General features: G+C 44.6%; 1 protein-coding gene across 1 annotated transcript in view; it reads right to left on the reverse strand.

The window, feature by feature from the left end:
* Positions 1-15,741, reverse strand: part of LOC115105391 (peripheral-type benzodiazepine receptor-associated protein 1-like) — a 175,007-nt gene that overhangs the window by 67,212 nt on the left and 92,054 nt on the right. The window contains 2 exon segments of the mRNA XM_029627372.2: positions 1,201-1,389; positions 12,880-13,056. Of these exon segments, the coding sequence (XP_029483232.2) occupies positions 1,201-1,389; positions 12,880-13,056 (366 nt within the window).

Below are 15,741 nucleotides of genomic sequence, written 5' to 3' on the forward strand. Positions count from 1 at the left end.
CTTTGTTTTTACACTGCTGCTACTTGCTGTTTATTATCTATGCATAGTCACTTTACCCCTACCTACATGTACAAATGACCTTAACTAACCTGTACCCACACTCATTGACTCAGTACTGTTACAGCCTCATTATTGCTATTTTATTGTGATCCGTTTTTATTTTATTTTGAATATATAGTAAATATTTTCTTTACTCTATTTTCTTAACTTTATTGTTGGTTAATTATGGGCTTATAAGTAAACATTTCACGGTAAGGTCTACACCTGTGGTATTCGGCGCATGTGACAAATACAATTTGATTTGTACTAATGTTTTTAAAAATCCTAATGACTAATATAAGGTGGGAATACACCATTTTAAATATTTCTAATAATTGTATCATTTGCTTTAGCCTGCTTGAAGTGCCAGCAGAGATATTAGAAAAGAAGGAGATAAGAATCCCCGTGGGAAATGAATGGAGAAAAGTATTACGCTCTGCCCAGCAGACTGTCCACCAGTCGCCTTTGTGTTGTCATGCTGCGTCACGCGGTTGATAAGCTAATCATCACGCAATCCCTTCTAAAAGTCAGGGTATGAGTCGAGAAGTCGGCATATTTTCTTCAAAAGTACGTAATGTCACGATTTCAAAGCTATACGATATTACAGAGAACAAGTTAATTCCCTCAAATCCTGGAAAAGATTTGTAATATTGAGCTTCTTGTTCAATTTGTGCTCATGTTTGGATTTTGTGCTAGCGCCTAATCGACTCCCATTGATGCCTTGAAGGAGAGATCTCCTTGTCAGAGTGTACCCAAAATGCACTGCGTGGGCCATTGACAACGTACAGGCAAAGTACACAATGAGCGTTAATATGATTCCAATGGAGTTTCCCATCTCCTCAAAAGTATCTCCGGTGCCAGGTGGGTATGGTTTGTGCATTTAAGAGTTTTCTATTGGTTACATTGCAACAGGCAAGCTCAATCAGGTACAGCTAAAGCATTCAAAATTATTTTAATAGTTTTTGAACCCAGGTCCGTTGCTTTGAGTTCTCTTTCTAACAGGGCAAAAGGTATTCCGTTCCTATACCGCTCTGATGTAGTGCTCTTTTACCATCAACAGGGGGCAGTGTTGGAGCCATGCACAAATGACTGTTAGTCGCTTTAGATACAAGCGTCTGCTAAATGGTATTTATTATATCATGAAATAGTTCCAGTCCTTACATTCTCTTTGCTCTTCTCCTCAGGTGTGCAGGGCCTGTCGTGGCCATTGTGCTCCCTGCAGGAGGTTTCTTTAGAGGAGGTGACTCTGGAGGAGGAGACTGACAGTTGCCTCTGGAGCCTCAGCACCTCCTTCTGAGACTCCCTCAGCAGCCTCTCAAACTCCACCACGCTGGACGGAATAGGGCAGCCCTGCAACACACACACAAAGATGTCAAAGAGATGTGAAACAATGCATTGTAATGCTTGAGGACTTTTCCACTCAGGCTGGGAAAACAATGTCTCCCTCTTGTCTTAGTCACATTATTATAAAGTTTTTATTTATTTAACCAGGTAGGCAAGTTGAGAACAAGTTCTCATTTACAATTGCGACCTGATGCATCAGGCTCTGGTGGGGTTAAACACCGGTGAACATACTGACACTGCCATCATCATCCTCAATATTATCATCACAAGGGGCACACTTAGTGACTTGGAGGCCCCAGGCAGCGGTCAGTCTGAGCACCCCCACACACATTTTGTATGGGTTTTAGAGTAACGATATGTAATTTAACTGTAAACATGTATTACCTTTTAATGTGCCATGAACACAACCAGTTATGATGTTTTCATCTGAATGACATACAAATCACTTCAAAAAGTAGGCTACCTTCGCACGTTCACCCAAAATAATTCCAGCATCCTAACAGTGCAATGTGTACCTGCCAACTTTCTTTCAATTCGTAAGTGGCTGAAACTATCTCACCGGAGAAAGCATCCAAGCGAGGGAAACAGCGCCCCTCTGTCTTACTATATGTAGCCCATATATCTGATACTGTCTGGCCAAAAAGAATATGACATGCCATACTCTTTTTACCAGACAGCATGAGATACATGGGCTTCGACAAGATGGCAGCATTATCAGCAGCACCTGGCTTTTCACTAAATAAATGTTAACTTAGGTAAAGGTTAACTTCATTTAAAATAAAAATGTATTTTCTCTGCCCCACTCTGAAAGTGCCTCAATGCTGTAGCTTAATTTCAATGAAAGTCACATTTGCAATCATATTGCGTGAAACGATGCATGTGGAATAGTCCATTATTATTAACCAGTCTGTGGGTTATTAATGACACTTGTTTCTACTATTATGAGAAGAACCTGGATTATTTTAACATTGATATGAAATATATACAGTGCCTTGCGAAAGTATTCGGCCCCCTTGAACTTTGCGACCTTTTGCCACATTTCAGGCTTCAAACATAAAGATATAAAACTGTATTTTTTTTGTGAAGAATCAACAACAAGTGGGACACAATCATGAAGTGGAACGACATTTATTGGATATTTCAAACTTTTTTAACAAATCAAAAACTGAAAAATTGGGCGTGCAAAATTATTCAGCCCCTTTACTTTCAGTGTAGCAAACTCTCTCCAGAAGTTCAGTGAGGATCTCTGAATGATCCAATGTTGACCTAAATGACTAATGATGATAAATACAATCCACCTGTGTGTAATCAAGTCTCCGTATCAATGCACCTGCACTGTGATAGTCTCAGAGGTCCGTTAAAAGCGCAGAGAGCATCATGAAGAACAAGGAACACACCAGGCAGGTCCGAGATACTGTTGTGAAGAAGTTTAAAGCTGGATTTGGATACAAAAAGATTTCCCAAGCTTTAAACATCCCAGGAGCACTGTGCAAGCGATAATATTGAAATGGAAGGAGTATCAGACCACTGCAAATCTACCAAGACCTGGCCGTCCCTCTAAACTTTCAGCTCATACAAGGAGAAGACTGATCAGAGATGCAGCCAAGAGGCCCATGATCACTCTGGATGAACTGCAGAGATCTACAGCTGAGGTGGGAGACTCTGTCCATAGGACAACAATCAGTCGTATATTGCACAAATCTGGCCTTTATGGAAGAGTGGCAAGAAGAAAGCCATTTCTTAAAGATATCCATAAAAAGTGTCGTTTAAAGTTTGCCACAAGCCACCTGGGAGACACACCAAACATGTGGAAGAAGGTGCTCTGGTCAGATGAAACCAAAATGGAACTTTTTGGCAACAATGCAAAACGTTATGTTTGGCGTAAAAGCAACACAGCTCATCACCCTGAACACACCATCCCCACTGTCAAACATGGTGGTGGCAGAATCATGGTTTGGACCTGCTTTTCTTCAGCAGGGACAGGGAAGATGGTTAAAATTGATGGGAAGATGGATGGAGCCAAATACAGGACCATTCTGGAAGAAAATCTGATGGAGTCTGCAAAAGACCTGAGACTGGGACGGAGATTTGTCTTCCAACAAGACAATGATCCAAAACATAAAGCAAAATCTACAATGGAATGGTTCAAAAATAAACATATCCAGGTGTTAGAATGGCCAAGTCAAAGTCCAGACCTGAATCCAATCGAGAATCTGTGGAAAGAACTGAAAACTGTTGTTCACAAATGCTCTCCATCCAACCTCACTGAGCTAAAGCTGTTTTGCAAGGAGGAATGGGAAAAAAATTCAGTCTCTCGATGTGCAAAACTGATAGAGACATACCCCAAGCGACTTACAGCTGTAATCACAGCAAAAGGTGGCCCTACAAAGTATTAACTTAAGGGGGCTGAATAATTTTGCACGCCCAATTTTTCAGTTTTTGATTTGTTAAAAAAGTTTGAAATATCCAATAAATGTCGTTCCACTTCATGATTGTGTCCCACTTGTTGATTCTTCACAAAAAAATACATTTTTATATCTTTATGTTTGAAGCCTGAAATGTGGCAAAAGGTCGCAAAGTTCAAGGGGGCCGAATACTTTCGCAAGGCACTTGTATGTACGGAAATAAATTATTGATCTATGATGAATTATTACTTGGCTGTATGGATTCATTAACTTTTTTTGAGGCCTTTTCTGTCAACAACGTGGCCTCATTAACCTGGGCACAGTGGCCAGGCAAAACCCCCCCTTCCAGCAGCCCACTATAGCGGGTTGTTTGTCGGGGGAGTGGGGGGTTGGGGGGCCTCGAGTGGAGCATGGGGGGACCTCAAGTGGAGACGCCATGAGAGATATTTAAAATACTATTCAAAGAGAAGGTTTCAGATGTTTTAGAAAGATGGGCAGGGGCCTCTTCTTCCTGACTTTAGGGGGAAGCTTGTTCCACCATTGGGGTGCCAGTACAGAGAAGATCTTTTACTGGGCTGAGCGGGAGCTGCCCTCCTGTATGGGTGGGAGGGCCAAGAGACCAGAGGTGGAGGAACGGAGTGCTAGGATTGGGATGTAGGGTTTGAGGATAGCCTGAAGGTAAGGAGGGGCAGTCCTCTTGCTGCACTGCAGGCAACCACCTGGGTCTTGAAGATGATGCGAGCTTAGACTGGAAGCCAGTGGACTGTGCGGAGGAGCGGGGTGACATGGAAGAACTTAGGACGGTTGAACACCATGCGGTCTGCCGCATTCTGGAATGAATGAACAAATCAATTAATGAAATTTTATTTTCGTGTCAAATTGCCAATTAGCAAACCTATCCCTTATGGGATTAATTGACACATCAACAAACATTACAATAATTCACTATTGCAATTAAATGATCATTATTCTCCGGTGTTCTCTGCATTGTGCATCACATAAAGAGTGAAAAAGTAAATCAATACATAATAGTAAATAAGGTTATCCAAACAATAATTACATCCCTAGAGCAGTAAAATAATATACATACATATATACACTACCATTCAAAAGTTTGGGGTCACTTAGTAATGCCCTTGTTTTTTAAAGAAAATCACTTTTTTTGTCCATTAGGAAAAATCTAATTGATCAGAAATACAGTGTAGACATTGATTAAACAAAAATAGAACTGTTTGGCCATAATGACCATCGTTATGTTTGGAGGAAAAGGGGGAGGCTTGCAAGCCGAAGAACACCATCCCAACCGTGAAGTACAGGGGTGGCAGCATGTTGTGGGGGTGCTTTGCTGCAGGAGAGACTGGTGCACTTCACAAAATAGATGGCATCATGAGGAAAAACAATTATGTGGATATATTGATGCAACATCTCAAGACATCGGTCAGGAAGTTAAAGCTTGGTTGCAAATGGGTCTTCCAAATGGACAATGACCCCAAGCATACTTCCAAAGTTGTGGCAAAATGGCTTAAGGACAACAAAGTCAAGGTATTGGAGTGGACATCACAAAGCCCTGAACTCAATCCTATAGAACATTTGTGGGCAGAACTGAAAAAGTGTGTGCGAGCAAGGAGGCCTACAAACCTGACTCAGTTACACAAGCTCTATCAGGAGGAATGGGCCAAAATTCACCGAACCTATTGTGGGAAGCTTGTTGAAAACCCAAAACGTTTGACCCAAGTTAAACAATTTAAAGGCAATGCTACTAAATACTAATTGAGTGTATGTAAACTTCTGACCCACTGGGAATGTGGTTGAGAACATTTGTGGCCAACAGAAAATATCATAAATAAAAGAGAATGATCAGGAAGTCTACTTTTTTCTCCAATTAAGTCAAAACATTTACATTTTACATTTAAGTCATTTAGCAGACGCTCTTATCCAGAGCGACTTACAAATTGGTGCGTTCACCTTATGGCATCCAGTGGAACAGCCACTTTACAATAGTGCATCTAAATCTTTTAAGGGGGGTGAGAAGGATTACTTTATCCTATCCTAGGTATTCCTTAAAGAGGTGGGGTTTCAGGTGTCTCCGGAAGGTGGTGATTGACTCCGCTGTCCTGGCGTCGTGAGGGAGTTTGTTCCACCATTGGGGGGCCAGAGCAGCGAACAGTTTTGACTGGGCTGAGCGGGAACTGAACTTCCTCAGTGGTAGGGAGGCGAGCAGGCCAGAGGTGGATGAACGCAGTGCACTTGTTTGGGTGTAGGGCCTGATCAGAGCCTGGAGGTACTGAGGTGCCGTTCCCCTCACAGCTCCGTAGGCAAGCACCATGGTCTTGTAGCGGATGCGAGCTTCAACTGGAAGCCAGTGGAGGGAGCGGAGGAGCGGGGTGACGTGAGAGAACTTGGGAAGGTTGAACACCAGACGGGCTGCGGCGTTCTGGATGAGTTGTAGGGGTTTAATGGCACAGGCAGGGAGCCCAGCCAACAGCGAGTTGCAGTAATCCAGACGGGAGATGACAAGTGCCTGGATTAAGACCTGCGCCGCTTCCTGTGTGAGGCAGGGTCGTACTCTGCGGATGTTGTAGAGCATGAACCTACAGGAACGGGCCACCGCCTTGATGTTGGCTGAGAACGACAGGGTGTTGTCCAGGATCACGCCAAGGTTCTTAGCGCTCTGGGAGGAGGACACAATGGAGTTGTCAACCGTGATGGCGAGATCATGGAACGGGCAGTCCTTCCCGGGAGGAAGAGCAGCTCCGTCTTGCCGAGGTTCAGCTTGAGGTGGTGATCTGTCATCCACACTGATATGTCTGCCAGACATGCAGAGATGCGATTCGCCACCTGGTCATCAGAAGGGGGAAAGGAGAAGATTAATTGTGTGTCGTCTGCATAGCAATGATAGGAGAGACCATGTGAGGTTATGACAGAGCCAAGTGACTTGGTGTATAGCGAGAATAGGAGAGGGCCTAGAACAGAGCCCTGGGGACGCCAGTGGTGAGAGCGCGTGGTGAGGAGACAGATTCTCGCCACGCCACCTGGTAGGAGCGACCTGTCAGGTAGGACGCAATCCAAGCGTGGGCCGCGCCGGAGATGCCCAACTCGGAGAGGGTGGAGAGGAGGATCTGATGGTTCACAGTATCGAAGGCAGCCGATAGGTCTAGAAGGATGAGAGCAGAGGAGAGAGAGTTAGCTTTAGCAGTGCGGAGCGCCTCCGTGATACAGAGAAGAGCAGTCTCAGTTGAATGACTAGTCTTGAAACCTGACTGATTTGGATCAAGAAGGTCATTCTGAGAGAGATAGCGGGAGAGCTGGCCAAGGACGGCACGTTCAAGAGTTTTGGAGAGAAAAGAAAGAAGGGATACTGGTCTGTAGTTGTTGACATCGGAGGGATCGAGTGTAGGTTTTTTCAGAAGGGGTGCAACTCTCGCTCTCTTGAAGACGGAAGGGACGTAGCCAGCGGTCAGGGATGAGTTGATGAGCGAGGTGAGGTAAGGGAGAAGGTCTCCGGAAATGGTCTGGAGAAGAGAGGAGGGGATAGGGTCAAGCGGGCAGGTTGTTGGGCGGCCGGCCGTCACAAGACGCAAGATTTCATCTGGAGAGAGAGGAGAGAAAGAGGTCAGAGCACAGGGTAGGGCAGTGTGAGCAGAACCAGCGGTGTCGTTTGACTTAGCAAACGAGGATCGGATGTCGTCGACCTTCTTTTCAAAATGGTTGACGAAGTCATCTGCAGAGAGGGAGGAGGGGGGGGGAGGAGGATTCAGGAGGGAGGAGAAGGTGGCAAAGAGCTTCCTAGGGTTAGAGGCAGATGCTTGGAATTTAGAGTGGAAGAAAGTGGCTTTAGCAGCAGAGACAGAAGAGGAAAATGTAGAGAGGAGGGAGTGAAAGGATGCCAGGTCCGCAGGGAGGCGAGTTTTCCTCCATTTCCGCTCGGCTGCCCGGAGCCTTGTTCTGTGAGCTCGCAATGAGTCGTCGAGCCACGGAGCGGGAGGGGAGGACCGAGCCGGCCTGGAGGATAGGGGACATAGAGAGTCAAAGGATGCAGAAAGGGAGGAGAGGAGGGTTGAGGAGGCAGAATCAGGAGATAGGTTGGAGAAGGTTTGAGCAGAGGGAAGAGATGATAGGATGGAAGAGGAGAGAGTAGCGGGGGAGAGAGAGCGAAGGTTGGGACGGCGCGATACCATCCGAGTAGGGGCAGTGTGGGAAGTGTTGGATGAGAGCGAGAGGGAAAAGGATACAAGGTAGTGGTCGGAGACTTGGAGGGGAGTTGCAATGAGGTTAGTGGAAGAACAGCATCTAGTAAAGATGAGGTTGAGCGTATTGCCTGCCTTGTGAGTAGGGGGAAGGTGAGAGGGTGAGGTCAAAAGAGGAGAGGAGTGGAAAGAAGGAGGCAGAGAGGAATGAGTCAAAGGTAGACGTGGGGAGGTTAAAGTCGCCCAGCACTGTGAGAGGTGAGCTGTCCTCAGGAAAGGAGCTTATCAAGGCATCAAGCTCATTGATGAACTCTCCGAGGGAACCTGGAGGGCGATAAATGATAAGGATGTTAAGCTTGAAAGGGCTGGTAACTGTGACAGCATGGAATTCAAAGGAGGCGATAGACAGATGGGTAAGGGGAGAAAGAGAGAATGACCACTTGGGAGAGATGAGGATCCCGGTGCCACCACCCCGCTGACCAGAAGCTCTCGGGGTGTGCGAGAACACGTGGGCGGACGAAGAGAGAGCAGTAGGAGTAGCAGTGTTATCTGTGGTGATCCATGTTTCCGTCAGTGCCAAGAAGTCGAGGGACTGGAGGGAGGCATAGGCTGAGATGAACTCTGCCTTGTTGGCCGCAGATCGGCAGTTCCAGAGGCTACCGGAGACCTGGAACTCCACGTGGGTCGTGCGCGCTGGGACCACCAGATTAGGGTGGCCGCGGCCACGCGGTGTGGAGCGTTTGTATGTTCTGTGCAGAGAGGAGAGAACAGGGATAGACAGACACATAGTTGACAGGCTACAGAAGAGGCTACGCTAATGCAAAGGAGATTGGAATGACAAGTGGACTACACGTCTCGAATGTTCAGAAAGTTAAGCTTACGTAGCAAGAATCTTATTGACTAAAATGATTAAAATGATACAGTACTGCTGAAGTAGGCTAGCTGGCAGTGGCTGCGTTGTTGACACTACACTAATCAAGTCGTTCCGTTGAGTGTGATAGTTTCCCACAGTGCTGCTATTCGGGGGCTAGCTGGCTAGCTAGCAGTGTTGATTACGTTACGTTGCGTTAAAAGAACGACAATAGCTGGCTAGCTAACCTAGAAAATCGCTCTAGACTACACAATTCTCTTTGATACAAAGACGGCTATGTAGCTAGCTATGTAGCCTGCTACGATCAAACAAATCAAACCGTTGTACTGTAATGAAATGAAATGAAAATGTGATACTACCTGTGGAGCGAAGCGGAATGCGACCGGGTTGTTGAGTGAGGAAGTTCTATTCGGCAGACGTTGGCTAGCTGTTGGCTAGCTAGCAGTGTCTCCTACGTTAAGGACGACAAATAGCTGGCTAGCTAACCTCGGTAAATTAAGATAATCACTCTAAGACTACACACTCTAAACTACACAATTATCTTGGATACGAAGACAGCAAAGACAGCAAAGACAACTGGTAGACGGTGGACGTTAGCTAGCTGGCTAGCTGGCTAGCTGCTGGGCAGGTAGCAGTGTAGACTACGTTAGGACGATGAAATACGATGATTACGCAATTATCTTTGATACAAAGACGGCTATGTAGCTAGCTAAGGAGAAATTGCTAAGATTAGACAAATCAAACCGTTGTGCTATAGTGAAATGTAATGAAAAGTTATACTACCTGCGAGCCGAGGTGCGAAAACATTTGCATTCTTCAACCATCTGTGTAGGAGATAACACCTTCAATTCCAGGTTAACTATATAGTCCACCACAGCTTTTCCTTTGCCAGATATGGATGTAAAGTTATCGCTTAAGTGGCATATCCTTCCATTAATGACCTTTTAGAGTCCTGAAGGAATTCTAATAGGGTCTCTCCATGATGATTAATGATGATTAACAAAGCCATCCAAAGCAACACGCGATGGAATATCATCAATATCATTTATATAGTCATCTAACCTCCCAATTCAACTGTTAAGATCCCCACATATGTAAATAGCATCTTCTTCTGTATATAGGTATACTTGACTTAACAAATGACTATAGAAGGAGGATCCATCTCTACCCCCTGTGGACTGTTCAGGTGGCAAATATCATGAAAACAAAACAATCTGACTCCCTATGTTCAAAGTGCAAACCAATAATTCCTTCTCTATGGCTTTATCGATAATGTCAATTTTATATGCTTTCATCATATCATACTTTACACATATTCCCACTCCCCCAGAATCCCTTGGGGCTTTCATGTGAGTGTTGCTGTTGTTGCCGACACAAATGCGTTTCATTTATCAAGATAATGTCTGGGTTTAAGGATTTTAGTATCATTATTCATTGTGTCTTGTTCAATGTAGTCCATCCGTTAACATGCACTTTTGAAATGGAATCTCGTAGGGGATGGGAAGCCCCTCAGTATGTAGTAGGTCTGTCCACCCTCATGTCCTTGTCCGTGTTGTCCCTCTGGTTGTTCTCGTTTTATGACCTGTCTGCTGTTGTCCCTCTGGTTGTTCTCGTTTCATGACCCGTCTGCTGTTGTCCCTCTGGTTGTTCTCGTTTTATGACCTGTCTGCTGTTGTCCCTCTGGTTGTTCTCGTTTCATGACCCGTCTGCTGTTGTCCCTCTGGTTGTTCTCGTTTCATGACCCGTCTGCTGTTGTCCCTCTGGTTGTTCTCGTTTCATGACCCGTCTGCTGTTGTCCCTCTGGTTGTTCTCATTTCATGACCCGTCCACTTCCCATGACAAAATAATCCTTTCCTCCTGGTATTTCTCTCAGCAGCGTCTTGAAGTTCAGTTCTATAAGCCGATCATGTGAGACTTGGCTCATCGAAGGAAGACTTTATTATAATCAGGATGGTCTCGCAGCTTTTGTTTTTTCTGAGACCCTTTCTCCTTCACAGACCGACACTCCACCTTCACAACCCCTCTCAACTACAGTCACCTCTGTTTTTCGAAGCCTAGGCCTACCGATATCAACTGGTTCACTTTGGAGATAAGGTCCTATTCATCAGCTGGCAGACATGCCATTATGATAGACATGTCTGGGTCGAACTTTGTTTTGGCAGCGCCTATTAAACCAGATTCTAGGAATTCTACATGGTCACCAGACGTCCAACTTCAAGAGCAATGTGGCCTTGTAGCTGCTTGTTATTATTCTCCAGTTGAGTCGGCAGAGCTGTATGATTATCCTAAATGGCTTTCTCCAAAGATACACGTAAGCTGTCAATTTTACTATTCAGTCCTTTTTCAATACACAGCTTCATTTCTTCTTTCTACTTCAATTTTTGTACCTAGACTCCTTATCTCCGTCATGACATTAGCCATGCTATTGGCACTTTCTTTCTTTGATAAATTTGTCTCCATGCTTTTCTCACCACTGTGTAGATTTCTACTGGTGTCCATATGTTTCTGTTATTGCTGTTCAAGGTAACGTTAGATAGCCAACTAAATGTAATGTTATAGCTAGGCTAGCCAGATTACTCGCCAAACAATCCCTGACAAGTCTGTCTATTGACTGTATTTCACCCTCACGGGATTCAAACTTCAGCTGCCTCCATTTACGATCCGATCGCTATGTTTTAAACATTGAAAACGTTTCAATTTAAAAAGTTTGATCCCATAAAGAAGCAGCTGCGTTTTTCACCGTGTGCCCTGGGAGTCCGGATATGTTGCAGGGGTTTGATGGCACAAGCGGGGAGCCCAGCCAAAAGAGAGTTGCAGTAGTCTAGACGGGAGATGACAAGTGCCTGGATTAGGACATATACCGCTTCCTTGGCGAGGAAAGGCCGTACTCTACGGATGTTGTAGATGTGAGGCCTGAAGCAATTGCCTCTTCTGTCTAATTGTAAGTCCGCCACTGATCATCACCATCAACTCAGTCCACAGCTCATCCTGGGATTCCCTCTGTAGTAGTACTCCCAGCAGATATTCAGAGCAAGAAAATGAGCTCTTAGTCACAGACGGGCATAGAGAGGAGTAATTTAAATCAGGCACTTAGATCACAGCCATGAGGAGAGGGTGGTCTCTCTATCTACACATCTGTATCAGTACAGCTCAGTCACTAGTTCAGGCTTAGAGGGTTTTCAAGAGCAGTTACCAAACAGACCAACAGAGGGCAAACCTGAGGCATTTTAGTCCTTTGATGAGATTAGTGAATAGGACTGACTACAATGGATGACACAGAGAGCCTTTTGTGGGAAGACTGCTAGTGTTAGATAACAGGTTATTATTGAAATGTTCAGCGCGTTTGAGGGGATGCAAGCCAAGGTGATTTTTACATCTGAAATGTTGAGCGCGTTTGAGGGGATGCAAGCCAAGGTGATTTTTACATCTGAAATGTTGAGCGCGTTTGAGGGGATGCAAGCCAAGGTGATTTTTACATCTGAAATGTTGAGCGCGTCTGTGGGAATGCAAGCCAAGGTGATTTTTACATCTGAAATGTTGAGCGCGTTTGAGGGGATGCAAGCCAAGGTGATTTTTACATCTGAAATGTTGAGCGCGTCTGTGGGAATGCAAGCCAAGGTGATTTTTACATCTGAAATGTTGAGCGCGTTTGAGGGGATGCAAGCCAAGGTGATTTTTACATCTGAAATGTTGAGCGCGTTTGAGGGGATGCAAGCCAAGGTGATTTTTACATCTGAAATGTTGAGCGCGTTTGAGGGAATGCAAGCCAAGGTGATTTTTACATCTGAAATGTTGAGCGCGTTTGAGGGGATGCAAGCCAAGGTGATTTTTACATCTGAAATGTTGAGCGCATTTGAGGGAATGCAAGCCAAGGTGATTTTTACGTCAGTGATTTTGCAGTCAGACTGCAAAGTAGTCGATCTCAAACACAAACATTAGATTGGTATTGAAAGAGTGTTTTGCACCTGAATTGGGTATAGAAGTACAGATACTAGAATGGGTATTCCGATTCTATTTCTATGGTGTGGAGTACCTTGGCTGTGCCCAGACGGGTCTCCAGCTGCCTACACTCCTGCTGAAGGGCAGCAATCTCCTTGTCCTTGTAGAGCAGTGTATCTGCATGCTGTGCCAGGTCACGGGCTCTCTGACGGGCAAACGCCCTCTTGTACTGCTCCACCGCCCCAGGCCGCACCGGAGCTGGAGCGTTCACCTGGACAGAGGGGAAGCGTTAGAGGGTAAGGGTCAACACAAAGCGGATGGAAAATGGAATTGTAAGAAGGACTGTTCATCACAAACGTATACTTATACCCCTTGACCCTCTCAGAAAGGATTGTTTTTCACCTGTATATTTGCTGGAGACAAGTCGTTCAAGGTTCCAACTCTCACTCACAAAACAATCTTAAATCACAATAAAACAATTGCCCACATTCTGTCCGTGGGAGCAGCAGTTAAGCGAGCCAAGCCTAACTGGCATTTCAAAGTGTTTTAAATATCAAATACAGTCTAGAAATAACATTATATATAAATCAGCCCTGTCCAATTGTTATGAATGTCACACCCTGATCTGTTTCACCTGTCCTTGTGATGGTCTCAACCCCTTCCAGGTGTCGCTTATTTTCCCCGGTGTATTTATCCCTGTGTTTCCTGTCTCTCTGTGCCAGTTCGTCTTGTATGTTCAAGTCAACCAGCGTATTATTCCCGTGCTCCTGCTTTTTCTATTCTCTTTTGCTAGTCCTCCCGGTTTTGACCCTTGCCAATTTTCTGGACTCTGTACCCCCCTGCCTGACCATTCTGCATGCCCTGACCTCGAGGCCGCCTGCCACTCTGCACCTCTTGGCCTCTAAACTGGTTTTGACCTTTTGCATGTCCACGACCATTCTCTTGCCTACCCCTTTTGGAATGATTTAAAAAATATCAAAGACTCAAACCATCTGCCTCCCTTGTCTGCATCTGGGTCTCGCCTTGTGCCCTTATAATGAAGTCAAATATAATAGCTGAAGAACTAGCTTTGGCACTCTTAAAGGTTCCTCTCATTTTTCATTGATTGAGGCTTTATTTGTATTGTTTTTGCTGTCTATGGGAAAGGGGAAAGAGGGGGAGAAGAAAAGGGAGAGGGAGAGAGGGGGAGGGTGAGAGGGATAGAGAAAGGGTCTCTCTCTCTCAGGCAGGTGAACAGGTGCTGTGTGGAATACTGAGGTAGCCAATGGGCTGCGGGTCTGGTGGCCTGGGTACAAACAGGTGGTTGTACAGGTGGCACACTGGACTAATGTACTTGATTAGCCCAAATGTGGTAGAGGGGGATGGGGGAGTTACTCGTCTGGGCAGGAGGAATCTCTTCCTCTAAATAATACAGTCCCTGTTTTTTATTTATTCTGAGTGAATATTCATACAGTCCAGGCAAAGTGCACAAAACAGCTGTGTAGTTTTACAAGTGCAGAACGGTACACATCTTAGCTCTCATCACACAGGAATGACCTGGGGCCGGCTTCCCAAAAGCATCTTAAGGCTAAGTTAATCGTTCAAACTTTTGTTGGAGCATCGTTAAATCTCTGATCTGTTTCCCAAAACCATCATTATTAACTTTGCACTTGAAAACCCTCTAATCTAACGCCTGCCTCAGACCACAAAATTCTTCAATGCTCTGTCAAGTTAGTTGTTGATCATTGCTTTTCAAGTCTTGCCATAGCTTTTCAAGCAGATTTAAGTCCAAACTGTAACTAGGCCACTCAGGAACATTTAATGTCATCTTGGTAAGACACTCCGGAGTATACTTGGCCTTGTGTTTTAGGTTATTGTCCTGCTGAAAGGTGAATTGGTCTCGCAGTGTCTGTTGGAAAGAACCAGGATTTTGCCTGTGCTTAGTTTTACTCCATTTATTTTCATGCATAAAAAACTCCCTAGTCCTTGCCGATGACAAGCATACCCATAACATGATTAAGCCACCATGTTTGAAAATATTAAGAGTGGTACTCAGTGATGTGTTGTGTTTGCCGAAACATAGATCTTTGATCTCAGGACATAGAGTTAATTTCTTTGCCACATTTTTTGCCTTTTACTTCAGTGTCTTATTGCAAACAGGATGCATGTTTTGGAATATGTTTTATTCTGTACAGGCTTCCTTCGTTTCACTTTGTCATTTATGTTAGTATTATTACAATGTTGTTGATCCATCCTAAGTTTTCTCCTATCACAGCCATTAAACTCAAACTGTTTTAAAGTCACCATTGGCCTCATGGTGAAATCCGTGAGTGGTTTCATTCCTCTGCGGCAAATGAGATGGGAAGGACACCTGTATCTTTGTGACTGGGTGTATTGATACACCATGCAAAGTTGAATTAATAACTTCACCATGCCCAAAGGGATTGTTTTTACCCACCTACCAATATGTGACCTGTTTCAAGAAGCTAGGCATATGTCGCATGTCAATACTTCACATGAGAGGAATTTTTACTTGTTATTTTATACATTTTTTATTTATCAAAATGCAAAAACCAAACATGTATGCAATCTGTAAATACAAATACAATTGTTAAATAGTAGCCTAGTTGGTTTAGCCACTGAAAAATACAGGAATCTTCCCACTAGCAATGATTGGCTGAGATAAGTGATGGGCTGGACAAGCCGAGAGATGAGTTCGGATTGGTCTGCCATTTAGCGTGCTTCTGTCTATAACATGAGCTGCTCAGTATGTGTAGATAATCCTTTCTACCGCTGCATTTTTTTAAAGATAATATTTTTGCTACTGCTCAACATTGCTGCCGTTAAGTTAACAGGCTCTATCGACAAAGATCAGTGGGAAAAAGTTGTGATGGACTACTTTCTTGAGGACAATCATGCCATGCTGACTCTATCGGACACTGAAAATTAATCAGACGATGAGGAAATCCCTGATTTA

This window comes from Oncorhynchus nerka, linkage group LG22 (genome assembly GCF_034236695.1).
Source record: "Oncorhynchus nerka isolate Pitt River linkage group LG22, Oner_Uvic_2.0, whole genome shotgun sequence".
In the NCBI taxonomy this organism is placed as follows: domain Eukaryota; kingdom Metazoa; phylum Chordata; class Actinopteri; order Salmoniformes; family Salmonidae; genus Oncorhynchus; species Oncorhynchus nerka.